The following is a 27,137-nucleotide window of genomic DNA, read 5'->3' as shown; positions in this document are numbered from 1 at the left end:
GTGTGCAAGGGTGTGTAACGGTTGCAATTGTAAGGTAACGGTTGTGGTTAGCAAATTAAAAGAAAAACACCCTAATGGACGGTAATAGTTGAGCCGTTTGGTATGGCGAAACTTGTTCAAACTGTGCACAAAGAACGTTGCGATGGAAATGGAGCAGGCAAGTAAGTTTAAAATGTGATTTTAATGTTGAATGTTGAACGTACCATTAAGACACAATCAGTATGGTGAAGTATGGTAACGAACGTGTTATTTGAGTGTTCTTTCTATTGAAGAAAGTTAAAGCTTATCAAAATCCCGTTCCAAAGCTACACACGTTCACGAGAAAGTAGCACTCTTACCTCCAAAGCTGCACACTTATCGTCCTCACTTTCCCAACCAAACCCGACATGCATTGATTGGGATAAACTTAATTTCCTATCAATTTTTTCCCATTTCCCCGATATGCCTGATGGCACACAGAAACACACACTCACACAAGTCTCGGTCGTCTGAGTCGGAGGCGAGTAACGAAGCAACTATCTCTCTATTTTACACCGCACTGCACTTGTGTCTTGTGTCTTGCGTCTTGTCCTACACGTCCGCCAAAACAGACACTCATAAAAGCATGCAATTTACGAGGGGGCGATACGGGGAGCAGATTGTCTCAAATCGACACTACAGCCACTACATTCCACACTACGCCGGAAGTTGGCACCGGCAGCAGCAGCAGCACCATGTTGCTGCTCTACTTTATGCGCCCAACGCTGAGAGCGGAAGATACTGCCATGCTGTGCTTCCTCCACCGCTCCACTCTTGATGGTTTCACCCACCCGAAACCCCGCTCGGACTAAAGATACAGTGGCACTGTTTTTATTCAGCTCGAAAAAAAAAAAAAATGGATCACCCACTCCCTATCACACTATTATCACACAGCATTGTTTCACGGACTTGTATCCTGGTTTTGACGCGATGCAAGCAATGATAGCCCGAGCGTGGCGTTTGTTGCACAGCTGAATGGTCGTTTGGGTTTTCGAATAATGAAAAGGAATAATGTCCGATTTGTGTTGTTGGTTCTATCAGCCGCACCTCAGCCCGCAAAGATGCTTCGTCATTTGCAGTTCTGCAATCTGCAAACCCGTCTCCCCGTGAAAGCCGCCTGGAATGGTATGGCAAGGGTGGCAAGGGACCCATCATCTACCTTCGTTTGCATGCTTAGAAGGTTTCGGAGGGGGAAATTCTTTTCAAATCTCTTTGCATATCGAAGAGGGAGAAAGAGCAAAACAAAACCCTCGTCCCGGCTGGATAGTTTTCAATTTTCATTGTACAAATGTGTGTGTGTGCGCGCTGCCTGTGTGCGGCGGGTGCAGATGGAGGCGCCTGATTGTTTGTGATTGTAAAGCGCACTGTAAACGTTTATCGTAATGGAAAGTATAGCACACAATAGCACACTCCGGGTCAGCGATAGTGGTCAGTGGGTGCTACGGGAAGATGGTGGTAGCTTCTTTTCTTTGCTGTGTTCACTGCGGCAAAAAAAGGGGAAAGTTCTTTATTGAAATTGTTTTAATGCTTTGCTGCTTCGAGCTTGCGAACAGGGGAGGGAAGCGTGCAGGCGCTTGATTGTTGGTTAGGGAAGCGGAATAACGAGCGGAAGTTTAGAGCAGAATGATTCTCGCGTGGGATTAAATGAGGAATAGCAACTGATAACTTAAGTGGATTCACTTGGTCTGCTGTGAGGTATTGCCATCTTCAAAGACAGTTAAATTGCTTTCAACTGGAAGCTTTTTCTAATGATTTAAAGTATCCGATGTGTGAGCCCTTTTAGTAGCATTTAACTACTTTTTGTCTGATTGAAATAAGAATAATTAAAATTTAAAATACAAAATACATTTTTTCATAGCACGAAATGCTTTGGTTTTGATTAGTTATGACCGTCCAATGCGAAGTTGCTTTGCTTTTTATCCAGCAATGAGTTCCATTCAATGATAAAACCTTCAACCACCACGAATCAGTATGGAAATCGAGCTGTTCATATAGTGTACGGAAAGTCCCTCATCATGTATTACTGTTCAATACTGAAACCTTTTCTCCTTTCTCTAACCCCCCCCCCCCCCCCCGTTTCGCTAGCTTCATTCCGTACGGATCGTTCGGAAATGAGTTGTCCGAAACTGTATGATGATGCTGCCTTCTCGCTATGTTTCCCTCCCGAAAGCAATGGAATGCTTCACATCCCTACTGCAGATCGGTTGAAACAGTGTCCAATCAAATGTCATCCCATTTCGAATGAAATGGACATGAATATTTAAGGGACGCTCAGACGTGTGTCCACGTGGAACCGAAGAAATGCTGGTCCCTCTACGCGGGAGGAAACAAGGAACAGGTTCTGGTAGGAAACTGGGGGAAAATGAATCGTAAAATTTACCACTCCTGCATTGGCATGGATTATGGGTGGGCTTACACACATATTTGCTTCAAGTATTCCATTACCCTGCGAATAACAACTCGGTGCCATATTTAACCGATGTTTGGGATGTGAAGAAGGTGAATCGGACGGGAATTTTAACACCCAAACATACGTGTGTAGCCTTTGGATCCCCGGGCAGCAAATTGGATCACTGGCTTAGCAAGCTGAGCTCCATTAGAATAGGGCCGCGGGCCGGAGGAGCAGCTTCATCCCAAAAATAAAGGGCAACACAAACCGGTGCCGGTACAGCCTGTCCTGGACGGAAATAGCACTGGTCATGAAAGCGTACTTATCCGTCGTATAAATATGTTGCCCCGAACGACCGGCCGGGGCACGGGAGGGAAAGGGTTTACGCCGTTGCTGTTGCTGTCGAACATGAAGCACTGTTCGGGTGGCACCGAGTGCCGCCTCCCGTACGAACCGTTCCAGGTCAATTTACTGCCAGCATAATCATATTCTTCGGCAAACGAGCGTTTCGTCTCGTTTGAGCACTGCAGTCCATTAATCGATCTAGCACCTGGGAACGCGTCGGGCGGCGCAAATAGTACGGCTTTGCGTCACGTTAACAGGGATTGTGTGTGTCTGTGTGTGTGTGTGTGTGTGTGTGTGTGTGTGACTGCTGAAAAATAAAAACAATATTTCACCAGTCAACTGCTTCCGGGCAGGCTTCATACTATTGCCCTTCGCCTGTGCAGGAAAAGTTTGTTTGATCGACGATACATTCGCCGCTCTGCACACACAGCTACACTCGAACCGATTCTTCGGAATCGCAATAACACGCGAAAGTATCGCTCGTTTTTGGATAAGATTTGCGACACCACGGTCGATTGATGGTGGTAGATTGCGGACGCGGAACCCAACACCTCAGTAAGGTTGTGCTCATGATTTAAGAACGGTCAACGGGTTGGATTGAAATTTATGTACAGTTTCCTTTTTTCCTGTTAGGTTGCAGCCATTGATTGGAACCTTTGGTGGAAGGGTGGAACGAGGTAATTCTTTCGGGTAAGCTCGATCAAGCGAAGGTAGTTAGGACAGTTTATAGTTGATTTTGGGTGTTAAGGCGCTTATATTTTTTCTTCGCACGACCTCTTTTAGCCCATATGATGGGCTTACTTTCCATTTTGGTAAGAAAAGAAACAGTATGCTATTTTGGTGACGTTTTTTTCTCACCTTTCTTGGGAAAATTGCACATTGAGTCAAATACATTTTGGTGGCCAAGTAGACAGTTTCCTTGCTGTAAGCATTGCTAAACGCCTAAATGTATGCAATAAGATAACACTGAAATATTATAGCTATAGCTGGAAAGGTGCTGGAAAGGTATGAAATAGCTGAAAAGTAACTTATTATTCTACAAACAATGATAAAAGTTCATTTTTAAACATTAAACCGGTGCCGCTTTCAATAAACTCATTTTTGTGTAACCAAACAATATAGCATTGAATATATTTGACAGACAAATATGCAATTCATTGCATTGTCCGGGACAGCTGAGGTTAATTAAAAACGAACCTGTGTTAAATTGAAAAATCATCCGCTCCCCAGCAATAAAGGAACCAGAAAAAGATGATGCAAAAAACGACAACGACCAAAGGAGTGAAAACACTTACTCTTATTGCAGCGTATTTGCAGTGAATTGAATTAATTCATCACTCTTCCGTTCACCTCTTTGTGCGAGAGTGTGTAATTAAAATCGCTCGTCTCTCTCGCTCACACCAAGCAAACGGAGTTGAGGTTAATTTTTTTGTCTGTATCCTGACAAAGATTTTCTTTTACACACATTTCCCCCCGCCCGCAGAACCATCATTCGCACTTGGCTGGTGTTTTAAAATTCATTTCTCATGTTTTCGGCAATGGAGCATGTAGTGGCGGGCACGTGCGATACGAAATGTCACGAAAAAGCGTGACACCGCGCCGGTTGATGAGAGTCAAAAGCGCCAAGCGCATCCCGTTCCGCTTCCCATCTTCGAATCGATCGTTAATTTGCATATCATCTTTGCGGTGTCGAGTAAGCACAGGCCACAGGAGTAGCGCTTGTTTCGTTCCCTACTTCCCTCGCGTGTGTTTGTGCTTGTGTGTGTGTGTGTGTGTGTGTGTGTGTGTGTATGGTATTTGTGTATTCATAATTCAACGACCGCTCATCGCAGCGGATGAAAAGAAACAATTTAGCGCCGCCGCCCGAAGGCGGGGAAAATAGAGGCAACCATCCACAAAAAGGCGCGGTTAGGAAGGACTGAATCGAATGAAAAATTGTATTCACGTACGTTCGGATGTGCTCTGCGTTTTTTTTTTTCGCCCCATTGGCCATTGACTGCTGTTGTTTCTTCGCATCCGTCTGTGCGCTTTTTGGTGGCTTTTTAGCCTCCCTCCCAAAAACGTTCCCTCCCGGCACGGCCCAGAACACATACATTATGTATGGGTGACAGGCTGCGTCACAGCGTTTTGGGGACTTTGTTTACCGCCAAAAAAAAACGGGGCAGATCCTTCAGTGTGCCCAACGCTCGAAAGTCGAAATAGAACGCCAGAGACAAAGAATGGCTCGACGCAAAACGAGCTCTACGACGGTAGCGACGAAATAGTAAAAGCGTACGCCTGCCACCCCGCATGAGTGTATGCGAGTGTATCGCTTCGCTTCGGCCTGCTTTTGCCGAAAGGAATTCGATTAAAAGCTTCGGTAAATGTTATTACAACCCGGAACAGGGCACTCATTTGTGGTGGTGCTGCTGCTTCTGGGTACTCAAGCGATCTCGCACGGGAGTGTCGGAGTCGCTCAGTGCAGTGGTTGCCATTGCGACGACGACGACGAGGATTACGGCGTCACGTGTGCTACGCGTAAGGCGTGTGCTGTGGGTGGCGGAAGACTGCTTCCATTGTGATGGAAAATTGAGAGAGGAATTCATTATTAAAAAAAAAATGATTTAAATAGGTCAAGCAAAAAGGTTCGTAATTGTTTGAAGCTACATTTTCCAAGGATTATTTGATGGGTTTTAAAAGAACAAATGCATTAAAAGAAGAAATGCATTTTAAAAGAACATTAAATGTGTTGTCGTTTATGATAAGCTCCCCTTTCTTCGGGTTTTTTATTCTCTTTACTCAATCCCTTTACTGTCAGAGCGAAATACACCCCAATCCAATCGCCTCCGTAAGATTTATCGAACGTTTTGTTTTGTCCCTTGCGTTGCGTCGAAAGCATGAATGAAAGGCGTCCGTCTTGAGCGTCAACCGGCATCTTTGTAATTGCTCCATGCGCTCCCACCCAATCTCCTCATTAAAAAAAAAAAAAAACCCAACCCTCTCCGACCGTTCCGGTAACTCGATGAGTGGTACACAAAGCGCCCGACCGGACCGTACCGAACCGACCGAACCGACCCAACCCAAAGCACCCACCAGCCAGCCCGTTTTGACTTCGTCTTTGCCTGCTCCCACAATCGTACACACAGACACACACACACACACACACACACACACACAGACGCACGCGTCCGTTGGTTTCGGTTTCATTTTCGCGCCACCGTTCGGCACTCGGGCTCGGAAGCCCCTTACAGTCACAGATTTCATCATCATTCAGTCTGGTGTGAAAAATCATCTGCTATGGTTTAGTTTCGGCGTGGCTTGCTGGTGGCTTGCTGGGCTTGCGTGAAACTCTCGAAACACGGCGACAACGGAAAAGCCTTTCGCACGGGAAAGTGTGTTTCATCGCGAGTTCAAGTGGGTGTGTAGGACAAGCGTGTGGTGTGTGTGTTGTCGTTGTGGCACGGAAGTTGCGTTCCAGTTTGCAGGTTTGTGCACAGGGACTCACCGGTTACGGTGCAGCCTAAATATTGCATTTCCGTGGCATCAAAGGCTAGAGAAATAGGGACTAAAATTGGCAATAGGAAGTAGTCAACGAATATGGGCCTTCCTCTAGAAGCTGAGCCCCACCCGTGCTTCAAAAAGGGGGTATGTGTGTGCGCTTTATTGTAGGAAGTTCGTGTTCGTTGTTAGTGCAACAATAATCATGATTAGGCAAATGTGCTGATCACAATTAGGAGGTTTCGCGTTCTATTGTATCAAACGGAGTAAAAACGGGGTCACGGCCTCGGCGGAGGGTTCCGAAAAAAAAGGGTTAGGCTCAGGCGTCAGGAAGCGACTCATTGTGGCTTGTTGAGGACCAAATGAAAGGAAGGTTTTGGGCAGTGTAATTGGACGCAAAAACGCAACACGTCCCCGTGGTCGGTCGTGTGGCGTGGTTTCGCGTGTCCCGCGCGTGCTTTCGCGGAAAAGGGTGCCTTTTTTAATCTGATCAAACATTAATTGTTATGGCTATCGTTCTATCCATTTTGTTTTTTCTTCGCCCCTCTCTTTAGGGTCTCTTGTTGTGCAGTGCGTGAGAAGGAAATTGCCCAAAAGCGAGTAAAAACAAACCACGGAAAAACGGATGAAAAAAAAAATTATAATTAAGGCATCATCAGCATATCGAGTGTCGAGCGTTATTGCCTTTATGGTCGTTAAATGTGTGCAGTTGGTCGTTTGGTCGTGTGGCCGTTAGAGAGTGTGGTTGTGCTGGTTGCGGTGAATGTAAATTATGTAATGAAGCAGTGAAACGATAACGTGAGCGTGTGTGTGGTGTCCTGGTTGCTGCCGAGAAGGTGTCAAGTGCAAGAGTACACTAAATCGGTTTTTGTCATCCCGATCGGCCAATTCGAAGGGGCAGCCAGCTCTTCTCCTGATCCGACCGATTGGAGCTGAACCATGGATAAGGATTTAACGACTGCTCAAAGGTAATTTTTACCAACATCTCGTGATAAATAAATGTCCTTTGCGTTCGATTGCCACCCGGCAAACGTTGCTGGCTGGTGGTATATTTTTCAGCAATAAAACTGTGTGTGTGTGTGTGTGTGTGTGTGTGTGTGTGTGTGTGTGTGTGTGTGTGTGTGCCAGCTTTTGATCGGTATCGGTAGGGCAGTTTCCCAATCAGGTGGCCATAAAATGGTTACGAAATGCTGGCCGGCACCTCCCCCTGCAGCACCATTTATCGATTTCGCTCGTGTTATTTGCGTTTAATTTTCCAACACACAGCACAAACACAGCAGCACGACGGGCAAGATGAGCTCTTTGGACTGCTTGCTTCCAGTTTTTATTTGCTTTTGATGTGTTTTGGTCGTAAAATCGATGTTGACGGTTGTTTAGCTACGTGTAAACAGTTATGCTATCTGGGTGTGAATGGTGTTTTTCCTCTCGCTGAGGAAGTGTGAAAGGATATTCTTAAGGGTAGTATAGAGAAATAAAATTTCACTTAAAGTATCCGAACCGTGCAAATGTAATCAGCATTTTGCTCTGCCCCTCGGTACAGCTCGGATCGTTCGTTCTGATCAATAAATCGTTTAATATCGGTATACTTAGCACACAGCACCAAGCGCCCATCGCCGCTCCCAAGCAATCGCAGGTGAAACCGGTGGCTCTATTTACCCACAAGCCAAGGAAGCCTACCCAAACGGCCTATCGAACGAGACCGGGCACCATGGTCGGAACCTGTGTCGAAAAGTACATTTGCTAATTGCTAAATTTGCAGCCTCAACGATAATGTGGGTCATTAGGGTTGGTGCTTAACCGCTTTTCCTTCCCCGCTACACGGTTAGCCGAACGTTCACCAAGGCAGAAACGCTGTACCGTGGTGGAACTGTTCTGTATCAACTGTTGTGTGTTTTTTTTTTCCTGCGACGATTGCACTCTTTGGCACAATCACACAATGTGAAGCGGCTGGGTGGCTGTGTGTGAGTGTTGGGCTTACATCGTCTTGTACATTGGACAGGATGAGGCGGAGAAGTCTTTCGTATTAGGAAGGTGAACGTACTGCCGGTTGGGAGTGCCAGGCAAGGCGGCTGTGCGTGTGCGTACTGATAAGCTTCTCAGTTGTTGTTGCTATTGCTGCTGAATTGCTTTCAAAGTTTTGGGTTTAATTTTGATGCATAAAGAAGGGTTCAATGGTACACAGTTCTGCGGAATCATTTATCAATTGGAGAATTATAAATCGTTCAGTGTACACAGAAAACTTTTTTTACTGAACTTCAGTAAAATTTTACTGATTTTTTTTAACTGAATCTTCAGTAATCCTTTCAGTAAAAAGAATGTTTACTGAATCATTCAGTAATGTCCGGTGCTCACCAAAATGACAGTTCGTTTACTGAAATCCCAGTAAAACCATTCTCATATTACTGATTTTTCAGTAGTTGGTAGCGATAAAAAAATGACGAAATATTTATTTTAAAATGAGTTTTTATTGATGTGCAGATATTGCCTGCCGCTCAGTTTATATTCATACACGTTTTGTATTGTTTTATACAGTTTTTATGCTGTATTTTGCCGCCGCAAGTGTAGATGGTTCAGTAAGCGCTCACAGACACCACGCAATTTCAGCAAGCACAGTGGATTGTAGCAAACATTTTACACACCAACACGGCTGCCAATTGTTTTAAATTAATCCCGTAAGCCGAAATATCACCTGAAATTTCACCAGGGTGCCTGTAAGCGCCTAAAAAATCAACTTTTTGCACATCACGAGCAAGTAGGTACCGCATTGTTTTGTTGATGTTCTCGATGTCGATTTGACAGAATGAATTGCTGCTTTTTCAGTAATTTGTTTTACTGATATCCAGTGAAACGACTAATTTGACACTTATTTTACTGATTTTCAGTAAAATGCGTTTTACTGAAATGAATTCAGTAAATTATTTTGCTGAAAGTCATTCATTCATGCTGAAAATCAGTAAAATATTCTATTACTGAACCGTTTCAGTAAATAACTTTACTGAAGCTGGATGCGAAAATTTGCTGTGTAATGTATTACACTTCATGGAAGTTTGTTTCGCTCAAGTGTGTTTTTCTCCTTTCTGTTTCAACGCCAATCGTTGAATGTAGACAAATGTACGTAGCCTAGAATTTGGCTATTTTTTCCGCTTAGATTAAACTATAACATGATCATTTATTACAACTATTACATCTTAAGTACGGTCAAAGCTGTAATAATGTTATTAAAACTTGAAAAAATACATCTATTATATGACATAGCTAATGGTATCAGCTTTTTAGGAACTGCAAGAGATTAGTGAGAAAATTACTATTCGTGCTAAAATTAAGTTAATTTGTTAAAAAGGCGTAAACGTGTAATGTATAACGTGTAAATGCTGTACTCAATTTTAGAGAAAAAAAACCCCCCAGAAAATATCAATAAACTGAGCATTTCAGAGCAAAATCAACGTTTTGCTACGGGCTACATTTACTTGGACAAGGAAAGGATCAACATTATCATATTGCATACTTTTAGGCGCTTGCTAGATCTTACAGTGTTTCTCTAGCCAGCTGAAGCTTCATTTCAATCTGTAAAATTCCTGTTCAACATTGTTAAATGAATGACGAGCGTATACTGAGCAATCAATTACAGATAATTTGAGTTTCTATTGTTCTTGTTTAAATGTTTTTTTTACGGGATTAAATTGTTCACTTCCGATGTTGAGCTGACTAGAGAAACCCTGTATTACCTTTTTTTAAAATAACAACCCCTATATATTATGAAACCGCTAACAGCTCATGCATGCTAGAATGATTTCAACCCATCATAGAAGCGTGGTTTTTGCTTGTGGCTCATTGGGAAGATTTCTTGAATTTACTTTGAATTTTTCACAATGCATGTTATTCCACCCTCTTCGCAAACTTTCTTTTCTTTGTGTACACATTCTGTTTTTTTGCGCTACCTTTCCGTGGAATAGCTAATGTTTAGTGATTTTCTACGAAATCAACCTCTTCTCGCATCACCTTACAAAAGAAAGATTGCGAAAGAACAATCGTCGGATGCCTATTTTATACGATATTCGAAGCGAAGCTTGAACAGTTCCTCGAATTTGGAGGGCCCGTAAAACCCGTCCACGCTTTCCATTGCTACCCCTTGCCTTTATGATGATGAGTGCAGCAGCACCGGGCAAGCACACACCGTACATTAAAGCTCGGCAAAGCTTAGCAACGAATAATAACTGTGGGCTGAATTGCTGATGTTTCCCGCCCAGCTGCACACGAGTCAGCTTTTTGCTACTGACGCTCACATTGTTTGCTAAAGTTATGTGCAGAGAGTTAGGATGGGTGGAACATTTTCATCCACTTTTAGTATTGGGCAGCGCAGACGGGTAGGCCAAATATTGTAGAACAAGTGGATGCTGTCCCAAATCGGTCTAACCTCTGGCCCCGGGGCTTTGCTAAATGAAACAATTCATCCGCACGGGGAGCCATGTTTGCTCTCGCTTACTCTGCGGATCTCTGCCAGCTAAAATACCTTTTCACTGATCAGGCTGAGCTGCTTTGCCAGACGTGGCGGGAGGGTATAGTCCCCACCGTACATCTCGTGGCAACTGAAACAGATTTATAACCCTACATGGGAGAGTAGGGTGGTGAGCAGAAACGACAGCAGCTGTTGCCTACCGAAATGAAAGATGTTATAGCTTACCATTACCTGAAAGGTGAGCCGCGTGGCTCGGCTAGTGAGATAGTGGTTTCGAAATTCAACCTGGAAATCTGCTGTATGTATGGGTGCATGAGTGTGTGTGTGTGTGTTTCGGTTTGCCACTCTAGTATAAATGAAACGTAATCAAATATGGACGCGTCGTTGCGAAGACACGCGCGTCTCTTCACATGCTGACCACAAATGGTGTGAGAATATATACTTGCTGTGGGACAGTGTATGTGTGTGTGTGTGTGTGTGTGTGTGTGTGTGAGTGCGGTTTTTGTGGTCACCTTTGGGAAAAGGAAAGCGGAGCGTATTAACCTAAGAAAGGCTCAAAGTTTTACCGGGCACGTAAAACAGTTTGCTGCGAACGTTGACATATGGTTTGTGGGGGAAAAAGGGTTCAAAGAAAAATAGCCTCCCGGAGAGGGAGAATGGTCTTAGGAAGCAACAAGATTATTACATTTGTGTATTGTGTGTGTGTGTGTGTGAGAGAGAGAGAAAGTGTGTATTGATAAGTAAATGAGATAAACCATCTATAATATCGGTGAGAATGTACTGATGACACAAACGCTGAATATCTGAATTTTATGCCTGGAATTGAACTAAAGCGGGCGTTGCCACAAACACACCGAGTTACCGATTACACCACCAGCCTGGGACCGCGTGGATAACGCTAAATGTGGCATATAAAGCTGCCAGGCTCAGCAAAAGAACACGTAAAAGCCAAAATAAATGATAATTACTCTTATCGCATCTCATCACAAGTCTACGCCCGCATCTGCTGTATATGAGTGTGCCGTCATTAGCTTAGATCGAAATCAAAATCACACAAATGTCACAACTTGGACGTGCGCTGCTTACACACCGCCCCGAAGGCACACCACAGTCGTTAAGGTAGTGTTATTTATGATTATGAGTCTGACACAGCCTAAACATTCCGTTTTGGGGCGGGATTATCAAAAACTTGCTCCGGAAGTGTACTACGCTGCGGACTTCTTGACACCGCACACACACACACACACACACACACACACGAACACGACGCCCTGCAACTGAAATCCCATTTTGTGTCAAACAGTCCGGGCAATGAGATAATCGCAGTAAAGCTAAGCCGGTTGGCACAGCAACTTTCGGTACCTTTCTACGCTATGCTCCGATAGTCTGACTCTGAGTGCTTAACGTGGGGCGAAAAAAGCAGTCATTTCATGGCTATTTTCCTCCGCCCCCCCCTCTCCTCTACCCTCGGAAACATATACAGAACCACATCGGGCAGATGGGTACAGATGGGCCCGATAAGTCTTGCGCCTGCCACGTATTCAGATCGGACGGTTCCGACAGTACAAAACTTCACCATTTCCCGGTTCGGCCCGACCATAATGCTCGGTGAAGCGTTGTGTGTAAGTATTTTGACGAGTGGGGAGCGGAAAAAAAAGAACGAATCCTGCTGAAGCTCATGAGTAATCTCCCAGCATTGCTTCGCAGCATAGCGAAGCGACGGGAACGACTGCTGGTATGCGATTCTCGTGTCGAGTGCTCCACCAGGAGCACAACATGGGCGACGGTGGATGAAGGACGAAGGGACAGCATGAAATAGTGGGTGTTGTTTCTGGCGGCCATCGTCGAGAACAAGCCGGGCGGTAGTGTGACATGTGCGGAACCTCCCTGACATCGATTCCTGCTCTTGGCGAGCATGGTTGGGTGTATGCTTTTTTGTTTCTTTCACCCTATTCGTTCTGTTCTGCTCTCGGGGTCACCATTACATGTCACTGCTACGCTGACGTGACTTATTCACGTACGAATGGTTCTAATGACTAGGACAAGAGTAAACAAGGACTACCAACTAGTGAGCAGCGGGCTGAGTGTGCAGATAAAAAACTGACATGCAAGCAGAGAGAAAAAAAAAACGGGACAAACGCCCTCATATCCTAACGATTGGATGGATGCGTCGCTGCAATGTCCGCGCTCGGTAAGGCTCCAGAGTCCCATAATCGTTATGTCGAAGTGCGACGTTGTGTGAGAAAAAGGTTGACAGTTGACGGCTGGTCGGATCGGGCCCGATAAGCGCATCCAGCCGTGATTGTACGCCCGGCCCGAACGGGGACGACACACGGACCCGTACGCAACCGCTAGTCGCTGGCTCGTGCTGATGATATTCTCATCACTTTCAATAACCAATATGTCGGAAGTGGACAGCAAATGGAATGTCCCAGCAGTAATATGTCCGAAAATTGCATTCTAAATACGGGCTATATAAACAAACCTCTGCCGCAAACGGTTCGCTCGAAGCTTGGCTCGAAGAGAATCTACAGCATCGTGCTCGTGTCGGGGACGGCGCTAGAGAAGACGACGGTTTCACTTCTCCCGCTTGCACGAGATGTGACTTTGCGCTGTGGGACTTGCCATAAACATCCCAAGAACATGCACAGGAAGGACAGGAAACAATAACATTCTACTTTGATGCTTAACGGAGGAAGAAATGGGGGATGAAGGACGAAAGCACGGTGGAGACTATACTCTTAGGATAAATCGTAAGACACTGTCAGCACACCACTATTCAGGACGCAAGCCAGACGTCCGTGGCATGTACGCTACCGATCTCATCATTCTCGGTAGAAGGCAAGACGGCTGGGTAGGCAAACATGGATCCCCCTTTGGCTTCGCCCTGAAAAGCAAACGGCTGTCGTGTCGCGGAAGGAAATGTGTGTGTTTTTTTTTGTTTGGTTCGTTCGTGTTCCGGTGTATCCGTCCCGAGAGCGTGGTGGAGAGCGCTGAAATCTCTGATCAAACCACTGACGATGGACCGTGTACGGCACGTGGCCGAGGGTGGCGGAATGTTTCAATTTGCTTCCTTGCAGGGGTGAATGATGGGGAAAGGGGGCACACGATACAGGGCGGGGGAATTTATTCACCCGGAGGGGTACGGACAAAAATATTGGACCGAAGCAGAGTAGTTACTTTGGGTGTGTTGTTTGTGTAAGTGTCTATCGGTGTGTGTGTGTGTGAGTTTGTGTTTGTTCACGTTCAGCTGGGACGTTGTTTGCTGATTGTTTGACTGGGTGTGTAGCGCTGGCGGGTTCGGTTTCCTCGATCGTCCATCGGCCCAGCTGCCGATAATGGGTGCGGAAAATCGATATGCCAGACATTTGAATAATGCCCCACAAGGCTGTGTATTCGGAGCTAGTGGTCGCGCTGGGAGTGGGCGCAAAGTACTCTCGATCCAACCAATCGATTCCAGCGTGCTCAGTCGTCAGCAATCAACGCACTATATTCAACAAGTCGCGTTTGCACCTAAAATTCGTAGAAATGTTTTTGAACGCTTGCCATTACTGGTGGTTCGAAATTACTTCCCACACTCAGCGTATGGCATAGCACCATAGCAATCAGCTTCTCGATTGTAATGAAAAGGTTTAATGTCGTTCCGACGAAACTTCCGTTCGAAAATTAAAGGGTAACGAGTGCCCTGTGTCACGTGTATTTAATTACAACCTGTCAAACGGCGCACAAATTTGCGCTCTCCATTTTGCTATTTGCCGGTGTTGGCACGTTTGAGGGAAGCTTTTGAAGCGTGCAAAGGAGAGAAAAACAATCACACACACACACACACACACACACACACACACACACACACACACACACACACATACACGAAGCTTGTGAAGTTTTCCACCGCGCGCTTTTATCAGCCTCCACACGCACAGCCCGCTTCTTTCGTTCGGTAAACAAACAAAGGAGTGCCTCGAGACAAACCTTGCTTACCTCTGCGGCGAGAGCCGCCCTGGTGCGAATAGCTCGAACGTAGAACGTGTGAAGGAGTACTTCACGGCAGCTTTTCACCGCCACCGCAGCAACCGGGATCGGTAAGCGTGTGCAGGGAAGTAGGTCAAGAGTGTATTGAATCGGAAAGCCGGCCTCTTGTTGTCTTATCGAACGCGTGCAGAAAGGACAAAGGAGAAGCGCGGACCGATCTTTGTGGCGAGCAATGAGACACTTTGTAGTTTCCCTTTCTTTCGCTCTCTCTCTCTCTCTCTCTCTCTCTCTCTCTCTCTCTCTCTAGAAAATGTTGTTGTTTCATTGAGTAGGATGGACCGAAAATGGCTGAACATTCTACCCCGTCTGATACCGGGGACATGACCTGGACAGTGCCATATCATGCCGCTTTTGTATTGTGCATTACGCTTCAATAAATATTGCCGCAGTAAGAAGGTGCTTTGTTTTTGCAGGCAAGATCTGTAATTATTACGCACATTGAAGCACAGCACAGATTTAGAGATAATCCATGGGCATAAAGCATCTACTGTATGCGTAACAGCATGCTGTGTCCTGTACGAGCGCTATAAATAGCACGAGCTTGAATTGTAACTTTGTAAATTATGGCAAGCGGGCAGAGCAGCGGCCTTCGATACCTGAATAAAGCTGATGGAATACAAAAACAGCAACACAACAAGCACAACTTCTAAACAGACACCGAGTAAGCCATGTGGCTTTTGATGGTACCCATAAACTGTGCTTTTGCCATTGGCTTACCCACCAGCGCACACACACACAGATAGATCGAATCGCCAGTAACACACGCCCTTAGAGCCGCTGCAGTGTTTGATGGAGTTGTGTAACCTATGAGCTTTAATTTACGACTTGCTCGGTTAGTATGCGCGAGCCGGCTGCAAACAGAATTCCTATCCCCACGCTACGAGAGAGCACTTTTTTTGCTGCTCACAGTGATCGTTTGAACGGAACAAGCTCCAACAAAAAAATATAATAGCCCAAAGTTATATGGTCGGAGCTTATGTCCGAATTTTTATCACTGTTTTTGAGCCACTTTTAATGCTTTATGGAGCAGAAGCTTTGGGCCGAATCGGTTGCCAAATTGTGTCCTGTGTCTTACGTTTAGCTTGTTGTTGTTTTGTTTGGTGCGCGTGGCACAGGCTTTATGTTTACTACCAACGCAAATGTTTTGAGGGCATGTTATGTGTACGTTTATTGCTGCTACTGCTACGAAAAATTAGATACCTTTCGGGTTTGCTTGAAGAGCCGCTTTATTCCTTTCGACCAAATTGTTTCATTTCAGCTTCAGTGGCAATTGCTGCACTGGTATGCATGATTGGAATTTTCCGCAAATATGTGTGTTTTCCAATTATAACTTTTAAAACGAATTTCCACTCCCAATGTAACGTACTGGTATGAGCATGTTTGTGAATGTCACCGCGGTACAGTGCCAGCGGGAGCTTTTCTGCTACGCGCTTACACGGTGCACGGCGAATTCGAAACGCGTTGCATTGTGCTGGGTAAATATGTTTCAATCTCATCCAGGGTAACCTTAAAAGCGCTCTTACTGAAAAGAAGTAGCACTAAGGGTGACACGAACACAAAAAAACTTCTTTACAAACGCGTGCAGTTGACAGTTTGGTGGTTTCAATATTCAATCTACACCCCCGGTGTACGAGAAGTGATGTAAAGCGCCATGGTCCGCATTTGCGTACTCGTGCTTTTGCGTTTGACACAAAGCTTACTCACCAACAAATTGTGTTCTTTCGGGTGATATTACGCGTGCTTTTGCTTCTGCTTGCTTTAAAGCCGTGCCCTGCTCCCCGTGATACCGTAATTCGCAACTGACGAGCTACAGTCACAGAAAAAAACGCCCATCAAGTCGTACCGAGTGATCTTGAGGATCAAATAAACTGTGTCCCTGGCCCTCTGGATTCCTCTTTCTTCCACAGTTCGGGGCGAAGCCGGAACCGGTAGCCAATTGAATGGAGGCAAATTAAATTAAATCGAGCGCTCGGTCATGCCCGACTGATGAAACGCAATGAAACGGTTACATCTTTTTTTTTATTTTTTTTTTTACGAAGTATAGAGTGTCTCTGGGGCTGTGTGGATCGCGAGTTGGGAGCAGTTTTTTTTTTTGTTTCATTTCGGACATGGCCGGTGGTGGTGGTGGATTGTGCTGATGGAGTGCAGTGAGCCGAAACGTTTCGACGGCGGCTTAGATAAATTAGGTCTCCAATGGACTGTTGGTTTGTTGCGTTTCTTTTCCCCTCCTAGGGGTCGTGTGCGGGCTTTTCATCACTGTAATCGAGTGGGACAGTATTGAAAAATGTAAGCTCGCAAAGTGGCAGAAACTGTTTCGTTGCTTTGTTCAATGGTTTAGCGTGAGTGGATTTAGCGAGCCTTCCAGCGGAGTGAAACAGTCGTGAAGGTTGCTAAACCTAATTCATATTAACCCTCTTAGAAGATAGGGCTGTTTATTTGCTTTTTAATCCCTCAAGTGACAGCAAAAGCTAGTTGGTTTACGGGGACTTTCAACTTGGTCACTGCTTGCTGTTGCTTTTAGAGGTGAAATGAATTTCACTTTAATCGTAGATCCTTTAGATTATGAACGAAACTACAGCTACATGACCTGTAGCCGTCGTTCTAAGTGGCCAGCAGCAGCAGCAGAACTTAGTTGTAATGCAGGTGCCATTCCATTAGCTAGCACAGGCTACACAGGTGGGGAAAGAAAACGTGAAAACGACAGCACTGCTCCCTGGGACCCTGGGTGTGCCTGGTGAAGGTGAAATAACTGGTTTATTTATTAGTTGCTCCCAGGTGTACCTTGATGGTGCACCGAGCGCAACAGCCATCTTTCCAACCGGGTGGGTCGTTTAATGCATCTAACTCATACCGGTAAAATATAATTTCATACGAAGTGCTTAACCCAGCTTACTGCTGAACTGTAATTTCACTGTAAATTGAAACGAAAAGCCCATAAACAAAAGGGAAATGTGAAAAGAATAACCGTCCATAAATCTAGTTCCATTCCATTTCGAGTGTCGCGTGGCATATACACAAGCACAAACACCAGCTAGTGAGCTGGAAGGGGCGTGTAACGAACATCAACACATTGCCACAATCAATCAAACAACGGACAGGCCATCCGGGGGGCGCAGTGTGAACGAGCACGTGAACAACTCCGTACAATAAATCTTGCCCACATACTACCCTGTACCTGTACCGGACGGTTTGTAACAGATTTCCACGACGATCGCACACGTCCGGGGCACGAGGCTCGCAAGGATGCGCTTACACTTGACCTCGTTCGATGGCATTTTCTGGCTTGGTGAGGTGAGGGTTGCAAACAGCGCCAGCGGTAAAATCAATTGCCAATATATTAAGCGCCCGGTGATGCTTTCCGAAGGGATGCAGAGGATGTATCGTAAGTGCTGCTTGAAGAGGTTTAGCATGCATGTTCGGAGCGTAAAGTCCGCGTTTAACAATCAGAGAGATATTGAACGGCATCACTGTGTGTGTGTGTGTGTGGGTAATTGCGAACGAACTATGTGGCCACTAGACGCTAAGGTTGTGGTGGTAGATGGAGGCGCCCGGTAGTTTGTAGAATTGCCGTGCAACGATTAGAGCGTTTAGTGTGCTGTTGTTAATGGTTGTTCAGCGTAGCGACTTGCAACCCAGTAGAGTAGAGTAGAAAAATTGAAGCAAATGGGCTATGCACGGGGAGTTTTGTGTAAAAAATATTAAACTGTTTATATTCGATGGGTTTTCAACTGATAAGAGAAACATAAAAAAAAGCCATTAATGAAACCGCTACTCATCACCAACACCATGGCATGAGTGTTTTTCCAACACAAAAATTAAAATACACTTACTTACGGAGCAATTACCGCAACACTCGATGGGGCGTGAAACAACGCGTTAATAAGCCCTGCTGCCCGGCTTGGAAATGACGACCGTCAAACATGGCCGGCACTGACACTTGATATAAAGTATCATCCCGCGTTCCGGCTTGTTGACCTTAAATGGGATGGTTCACTCTCCCCTTCCCCGCCTAGCCCGGTGGGCTAGGTCAGGTCATGGGCATTTTGCAAAAGACTATCCACCCACAGCTTGAGGGCGAACATCATTGTCCCTATTCCGAACAGGCACTTCATTTTCTGGTCTACGACGCACAGTGTGTGTGTGTGTGTGACTGTGTGACGGTGTGACGATTTGTATTATCATTTCGTTTTGTTTACCCCTGAGCCTACCGAAGAGAGACCGGGAGGGTTCGGGTGGCCCGTATCTCGTGCCGGTAAAGCGAAGCGACAAGCGTGTCATGTTAGTCGTGTACCTCATCACGCCCTAACGATGCTCGAGAACGATTCTTCCGTGCCATAAATGGGCCCGTTCCGCCCCCTTTCAATGTAGGTCAGTCAGTGAGGACGTGAGGCGGGTGGAACGTGTTTCGGCAAAGGAAGGAAAATCAATACCTGATCCAGATGTGGGAGAGTTTCTGTCGGTTTGGATGGAGTTTTGTTTTGTAGCGATGCCTCTGCTTTCTGTGGATTTATTTTCTACACAGAATCAAACTGCTTTGCTACACATTTCTAATGAAGGTTCTGTTTTCATCAACAGCAATTAATTACATCATAATTAAGATAAACGTAGAAAAGAAAAGCTTAATGGTCTGATGTAATAATAGCAACCTTTTTTTTTCTTCCATCCCGTTCAGTTGCACCCCAAGAATGACGATTCCTAATGACTTTCACCGTTTTCGGGTCAATAATTCCAACCACTTTCATCCTGCACCGGCCGTGCCTTGTTCAGTATGATCTCTCCAGAAGCGTTCACAGTTCACAGCTCGTTTTCACCGTTCCCTGTTGCTTGTTTACTTTCCTTCCGAGTGAAGGTGCAACTTTGCCATCATTAATCACCTCCAACCTAAAGGACCTCACACGTGGGGGAGAAACCAAGAGCTGCGGGCGGCCGTATGAGTATGTTGCCGTGTGAAGTACAAGGGCAAGTTTCCGAGCTTCACCCGTCTGCATTCCCAGGAATGGATTGATTTGCGAGTTTACCACACTTTATCCCCTTGGCAACGGTCGGTGCACGGGCTCGAGGCTGCAATATACAAAGTGTTGCATTTTCCCAACGCCAGCAAAACTTGAGCCCGTGCTTGTGGAATGTTTACCCAAAACGGTGATGGTATGGCTGCTTGCTTCTGTGTACGACAGTGCAGGTGCTTCTGTGCTGTGTGTATTTGTGTATGTTATTTGTCGGCCTCGACTTGGTGCTTAAATTAACATGTTCTGTTTGCTGTTTGTGCGCTCTAGCAGAGCTGTGTTCTGTTCGGGGTGAGCACCTGGAAGACAGGGAAGGCTAGGTTTGTCGAGTGGTTATTTAATGGTAGTAATCGACCACAGAATCCCGTTCCCGAGATGGCAGACTCGGGCAGCATGGGGAATGAGTTTTTGTTTCCATAAAGTTGGCCGCCAAATTGATTTGATTATGCAAACTTACTGTTTTGCTATCTACGCTCTGAGCGAGCGACGAGCCTCGAGGAGACGGGGTAGTTGATAGGGAAAGGTTTAGAAAACAATGGCCGGGCTTTTTGTGCCGGAAAGCTATTGTAATGAAATTTAGCTCAGTAATAATTACTCAACGTGTAGCTAAGTACAGAGCGAGTGTTCTCGTATGCTAAAGTTACTGAGCTTGAGACAAGTTTGCTGACCTTTTATGTGCCAGGTTACAAACGACCCAGCAAGAGCTCTTTAAAAGTCACCAATTACTCGCTGTGCACGATTTATTGCGTAAGGTTTTGTAGACAACGGCAGGCAGCAAACAACCTCGTCCATTTTTCTAGCTCTTTCCCCCGAGAGATGGCGAGATTTATGACCCCAAGAAGCACATCCATTATGGGCAACATCGAAGTACCATCGCACAATCTCGAGCCCGATGTTTAATGCCGCTAGCTTATGGTCGGGACATGTGGCCCCGACTGTTCAATTCCTGCACCGAGCGCCATCTCGAGAGCATGTGTACCAACAAAAACAAAAAACAGCTAGCCATCCCAAAAACACACATACAAACTCACCATGGTATTGTTTGATTTGCGCATAGCCGTGTCTAGCTGGATAGGAACATCGCTCAAACTGCCTTCTCCCTTATAGCCGACCTCTCGCAGGATAATAAATCGATACAGCACGCCGAACTGCGGCATTCGTTATGATCCGAGAGGCCTATCATTTATCTGTAAACAAGACACGATCTCGTCAGGCGCGGGATTCGATACGATGTTTTCCCATCTGCCGCACACCGCGGGGGACTCTGTGGGAAGTTGTAAAGGGGAATGGATCAGTATCACTCTGCCACTACCGCCGCTACTACTGCTGCTGCTGTACGGATTGCAATTTGACCAAAGTTATACGTGCCAGTAAAGGGGATCGGTCGTTTCGAGTTTCAGCAGCCGACAGACAAAATCATTTCCAATCAATTGGCACTTTATCATTTGTGTGGGAAAGGAGGGGATTCCAGTGAGGCAGTGAACCGAGCAGGCTCGGGTAAGTTGAAGCGGATGATGCGAACGAGCGAAATGCAATTCCGATTGATGATTATGTTTGGTTATTGTTTGTTTGCCACGGCAGCGATAGTAGCAAGCCAATAGTGGTTCCTTGTTGGAGGTTAAGCTGTTACGCTGGGTTGCGATTAAATCAGTGCTTTTGGATGGTTTATTTACATGTTATTTGATTGTACATTAGCTAGGGTCGGGATGGGGTTTAGGGAATGTTTTTGGTGCATAATGTGGTTTAATAGGGATTTATCTCAACGACCGTCCCATCCCATGCCGAACATTTCCATTGCAAGTGAATTAGATGCTCCCTGTAGTAGGTGGAAAATCATAATAATCTTTTCAAATGGCCCATGAAGTGGGTTTTTTTCGGGAATAAAATAGAGAAGGTTGAGATGGAGGCGCCTGGTAGCTGTTGTTGGGAATTACACTCATATGGATATTTGATCCGTTTTATGGATAATTTTCTAAATACCTTTTTGGTACCTTTTTGCTTTAATCTTTTGAGAGGATCATATGGCATCGAAAACGATGTTTAGTTCTTGGTAATTCTAAACGCTTCCATTGCTTTGAAGTTGAGTTAATAGGAGGAGAGAAAGTATTATACGAAAATGTACAATAACGCTTTTCTTATGGTCCCATCTTCAATACCTAGTGCGCTTGAGTCTACTTGCGTGTGTGCCTTCTGATCTTATGGTGGGCATTTTTATATTAAAATTAAAAGCACAACTCAGAAGATAATTACACAAGCGGGCAAGGAATGCAAAAGAAGATTATGCTATGCCTAGCAGTAGAAATTAACACGAAAGCAAAATGCCGATTGTGTAAAAGATATAATAAAGAATGCTACTTTAATGTTTGCTTCTGTATGTTGTGTGCTGGGTATGATGCTATTCGCCTTCAACGAGAATATTTTACGTTTTTTAATAATACCTTGGGAATCATACTCTGAATCTGAATATTTGTATTACGTGCGCGTCTCCACCGAAGATGCTTTCCTTTTATTCCGCTTTTGTTCTTAAATTGAATCCCTTGCGTGTTTTTATTTGTTTATTGAATACAATGACATACTTGATGTTACGCCTACCCCAAAACGATACACGAAAAGAAACCCCTTCTGAAAAGAGAAATTCTCGTTTGCCCCTTCCCACACTAAAGGAGCACAATCCCTTCTGTGAAGCGATAAGGCTTACATAAAACTATACACAAAAGAGACAAGAGCAGCACATGAAAGGGAGAGTGTTTCCTTTCGAGCGTTTATTTAAAATCATATTCAATGCGATGCCGCTTACCGTTGCGAAGGCAAAACACGCACCAGACACTATCGGTATCAGCACTTGCCGGTCCAGCCACCACCACCACCACCACCACCAGCTCACCAACGACTGGTGAGCGATAACGAGAAACTGATTGTTGACGGTACGTTTCGACTCATACGAACGGAGGCTGCACCGGCAAGTGGCCCACTTTCGGGCGTATAAGATTGTTGATGAAGAAATTTTCACCAGTGCTCCGAAAGTTTGCGTCGGCGGTTTTCGCACGAGCGCGAATGTTGGTGAGCGCATTAAAATCAAGCATTAAGGAAATGAAGCTGAAGTCGGGCCCAGCCGGTTGCTTCAGCCTGCCGGGCTCATACACATTGTTCGGTGAGTAAAATGTAAACCCACAGCTTCCAGCTCGTGGTTGCTAAAACAATCTGGGGTTCACGTGTGCAGCACAGCATCAGGGCAGAAGACTGTCTGCGACCGAAAACCACAAGACCGGTAAACGGGTGAAGAAGTTGAAAGAATTGTGCCCGAAAGGTGGAGCGAGCGGCATAGGCAGCACACGATCGATTGGTTTGTTGAAGCGAATCTTCCAAACGTTCTGCAGCGTTTGGCTCAGCTGAACCATTTCCCCGGGCACTTTCTGTCAGCTGGGTCCAGCTTTGGATCCTCTTAGACCAGATTACCGGTTGCGGGATTCAGTTTGCTCCGGTTGAGGACCGGAAAGTTGCAGCATCAGCAGACCGGTGATCGCTCCGCCCTAACTATCTTGTATTATTTTTTTTTTGTTTTCTGCGTTGCTGCAGCAAAGTGCCACAGCGCAAGCGAATAGAATCACGTCCTGCAGAGTGGCAATGCTATTGCCACTTCCGCCCTGCTAGCTTGGTAAGCTGAGAAGTGGGTAGCACCAGGCGGCAGGGATTAAATCTGTCGTCACAGCACAGCATTTGGCAGTGGCGTTCGGGGCAAAGAATGACGATTTAGAAGAGTACGCTTCATTTGCTCATTATGCGATGAGTTCACCTTTCTTCCATTGTGACTGCAGTGAAGATGTTTTGTGACGTTCGTTTCTTTTTTTTTCGACACACTGTACAGAATGCAAATTACTATCCTCAGAAAGGTGGTGGGAGGTTTGAAGTTATGTAACTGTAATGTTGCTACAGTGCGCACAAGCTTTGCATAGCGCTCAGGGCGCTTGGTTATGCAATTTATTACAGCAGCGAGGCTGGGCTAGCAGCTAATCGGCACACCAGATTTATTCTACCTTGCGACAGAGAAGGCTGGCAGAGTTTGGATTTTGTGTTCTCATTTTCCGTCTGCTAGTGTCTCCGGATTGGCAATGTTGACCGGAAAGGTACGTGACGAGAATAAGCGTTGGCGTTGGCATAACCCTTATTTTCCGCAATTCGGTGGAATTGGAAAGTTTTGAACGCTTCCGGGCTCGCTGCAGGGCTCGAAGGATTACGGTGCGGGTGGAAGAATCTGGCCCAAAAGACACTTTGGGCTGAAAGGAGATACGGTTGGAAAGCTTTAAAAGCATGAATGAGGGAGATTATGAGGTGATTGATTGAAGAAAGCCTTTAAATTTATAGGGTTGATTTTCGAATCAGTGTTTGGTATCTTCTCAAACTGTCATTAGCCTTGTATTGTTGGATGAATGCCAAATTCTAATAGTTTTTAGGATTGATTTAATAGGTAGTTACTATCAGGTAGGTTTTAGTACAGCTCAACAGAAGACAAGGGTAATGAGTAAATGGATTTTTTAAGAAGGGTTTACAACAAAAAGAGTTTGCAATGCTAATTGCATACCTCATGGCGTTTAAAACACTGCGGTTTGTATACTTAATACTTAAGGTCAATATACTTAAGGTATACTTAAGGTCAACAAATACACACAAAATAAACACATGTTTCTCCTTCCATTTTATATCTTACTATTGCAAAAGTTTTCAAATAAAGTCAATAAATTAGCATCTCCATTTAATAGCATTTAACGTGCGCCCAAAGGCGCTTTTTCAAATCACTTTTCCTCCCGAAGCCCATTCGATCCTTCGCTACGCTTCATTTCCGAATGGTAGCTGTTATCGTGCATCCGTGCCAAACTTTTTGAGGTCTACCAAAGCCCAAACCCAAACAAGCAGTCCCTATTTCATCCAAAATTGATCCATCCAGTAGAACAGCAAGTGAACCTTTGGTAGGTAGGAAAAATTCGTACCGATCTATATGGTTCCGGTTTTTTTGGTGATGGTTGTTGTTGTTGTTGTTGTTACTGATGTCAGAACTTAAGATCAAAGAGCTACGATATACGATGTGCGGTTGGTAGTGAACCGCCAGGAAGCTAATCTACCTCTGCATACACACCTACACATACACGCGTGTTAACGTGCCGGCATGCCAACCGACATACCTGAACGTACTGGGCATGTGCGTGTGTTTGTGTGTGAGTGTGACTCAACGTGTTAGGAGCAAGCAGCCCACGGGCTATTTATTTAGCAGCTTTTGCCGGTCTACCGTACCGGTGCTGTTTTCTTCCGCCGCCTGATAAAGTGACAATCTGTAGGGACTATCTGTTATTTCAGGAAATTATAATCTACCCTGCGGGGTATTACTTCTTTGTGAGTTGTTTGGGCCCATCCTTGCTAACTTTTAGAATGATGAGAAAGTCCTGGTGTGGGATACTATAAGACAATATTTATTTTAGGTGAATAAAATATTTAAATTAAACAACAAACAACAAATACAACATTGAGTACATTACAGCACCATTACAGCATGCTACCGGTTGATGGCGAAACTCATTCAAAAGCTACTTCAAACGTGCCATCAACCTTGCAACTGATTTCAAACCACAACAAAAAGCACTCATCAGTGGGAAAACGCTTCAACGACCTCTCAAACGAGCACTCACGAGTTACCGTTTTGTGTTGCGCAACACGTTACACGCTCGCTCACCGAAAGCTCACCGGAACACCCTGTCGAAAAGCTTCGTTCTGACGCGCTAGCTTCCACCCGACACTGTTGCTCGAGCACGTGAGCAGTGTGATGCGTTTGTTTCACAGTAACACTGTCACACCGCACACCATATTACACTGGGTGTTTCATCCCGCCGTCTTGCTGCTTGCCCTGAGGTTTTCTGCCCATTGTATCCTTTGTGTACATAACGAGATGTTTTTGTTTTGCTCCGTCCGTCGATTTAAGTCGGGCCACTCAGCGTGAGAGCGAGAGAGAGAGAGAGAGTGGCTGATAAAAACAGGGAGAGAAAGGCTCCGGTGCGTCACTTCACGTGATTATACGGGCCAAATTTTGGCATGTTGCGAAGATATCGCTCGCCCAGTCAGTATGGGCTGCTGGTGGCAGCTTTGTTGGCGTTGCTGCGAGCCGAGAACAGTTTCCCATACCGTTTGCAGCATAGCGTACCGTAGCAGATGGCATTCGCGTTCGATCGGTAAGCGGTAACGGTTGTGTTTTTGTGCGCCCAGTCCTCGAGCACGGTAAAGGATTCCGGAAATGTGCTTTCGACCCATGGGGTCGAACAGTGGTCCCATTCCAGTTAACAGGGACAGATTGTGTGTGTGTGTTTGTGATTTTTTCTTGTGTTCTTTGATGGTTGTGATCTGAACACAAAAAAGCCAGCTCTAGTGTCCGACTTTTCTCGTGTTGTTCTGCACCCGAACGCAGTTCACACTATTATTTGCCCGCAGAGGATAACGGGCGCGAACCGGTGGTTATATTTCTTTCCGGTCTACCACAGCTGTTGCTCGTACACGCCTAGACCGTTTGGAGCTCGTTTTTACTTCTTTCTTCTTTTTTTTGTAATTTAATTTATTTCCCTTTTCCGGTTCATTGCAAACGCTTGCGGGATGATTTTTTGCTACTGTTTGTGGTGTCCACCATGAACCGTTGTAACTTTCGTCTTTGCTTGATAAACCGCATGACATAAAAAACAAAACGCTTCCGTCGACGAAGAGAGTTGGAAAAGCGAAGAGAGAAAATACAAACCAAAGTATCTTGTGCAACTCGTGCGCGCAGTCTATTGCGCGAGCTGGTGGTTTATGGTTATTACTTTCGGCCGCAGCGGGAAGTGTTGGAATTTTATGTGTGTTTTTGTGTACTGTGCCTGTGTTTGAGAGCGTTTTGTGTGTTTCGGTGGTGCAAAAGCTGGTGCAGGATTTAGAAACGAATGCTGTGGCTGTGCTTGATGCAGCTGTGGTTTTTGTCTCGGTTCGATTAGTGACCACGCAGGCCGCTTTAGCTGCTTCTCGTAAGCGTAATGCAGGGCGCTGCTTGGTAAGGCGTGTGCTCTAGTTTATGCTTCGCCCGCCTGTATTAATCACCACGACATCATACCGACAATGCACGAGCAGTCATTGTGTAATCTTAGCTCCCGCTCCGGGAATCGTTTGATGCAGCGAAGCGAATTGATGATTGAGTAGCAAGCCGCAGCTAATTGCAAACGTTGCGCTGCACCGACCAACCGAGGGCACATTTGTTTGCTGCTACAGCAGCAGTAGCAAGCATTGCCACACGAGCACCAGGACATCCGGTGGTATAGCAAAGCTTGATCCGTGCACGGTACAGCTTTTCCCATTGGGACTGGAGAGAGGTGGTTTGCACAGGGAAAAAAGCAAGCCACCTAAAAAGGCACAA

At 45.5% G+C, this 27,137-nt stretch overlaps 1 protein-coding gene across 6 annotated transcripts in view; it reads left to right on the top strand.

Moving 5' to 3' along the window:
- The first annotated feature begins 5,993 nt into the window (after positions 1-5,993).
- The window catches only part of LOC121588452 (GTPase-activating Rap/Ran-GAP domain-like protein 3), a 78,861-nt gene continuing 57,717 nt past the window's right edge, over positions 5,994-27,137 (top strand). The window contains exons 1-2 of one of the 6 annotated variants that reach the window (XM_041906407.1): positions 5,994-6,123; positions 6,784-7,197. In XM_041906407.1, the coding sequence (XP_041762341.1) occupies positions 7,169-7,197 (29 nt within the window). In that variant the 5' untranslated portion in view covers positions 5,994-6,123; positions 6,784-7,168. Of the gene's footprint in view, positions 6,217-6,783; positions 7,198-25,943; positions 25,982-27,137 lie in introns of those variants that run through there. The other 5 variants (XM_041906405.1, XM_041906404.1, XM_041906403.1 and 2 more) reach the window with 5 other exon arrangements.

The sequence above is a fragment of the Anopheles merus genome, chromosome 2R, assembly GCF_017562075.2.
Source record: "Anopheles merus strain MAF chromosome 2R, AmerM5.1, whole genome shotgun sequence".
Taxonomy (NCBI): domain Eukaryota; kingdom Metazoa; phylum Arthropoda; class Insecta; order Diptera; family Culicidae; genus Anopheles; species Anopheles merus.
Note: the sequence above shows the minus strand (reverse complement) of the source record. Positions and strands in the feature narration are given on the sequence as shown.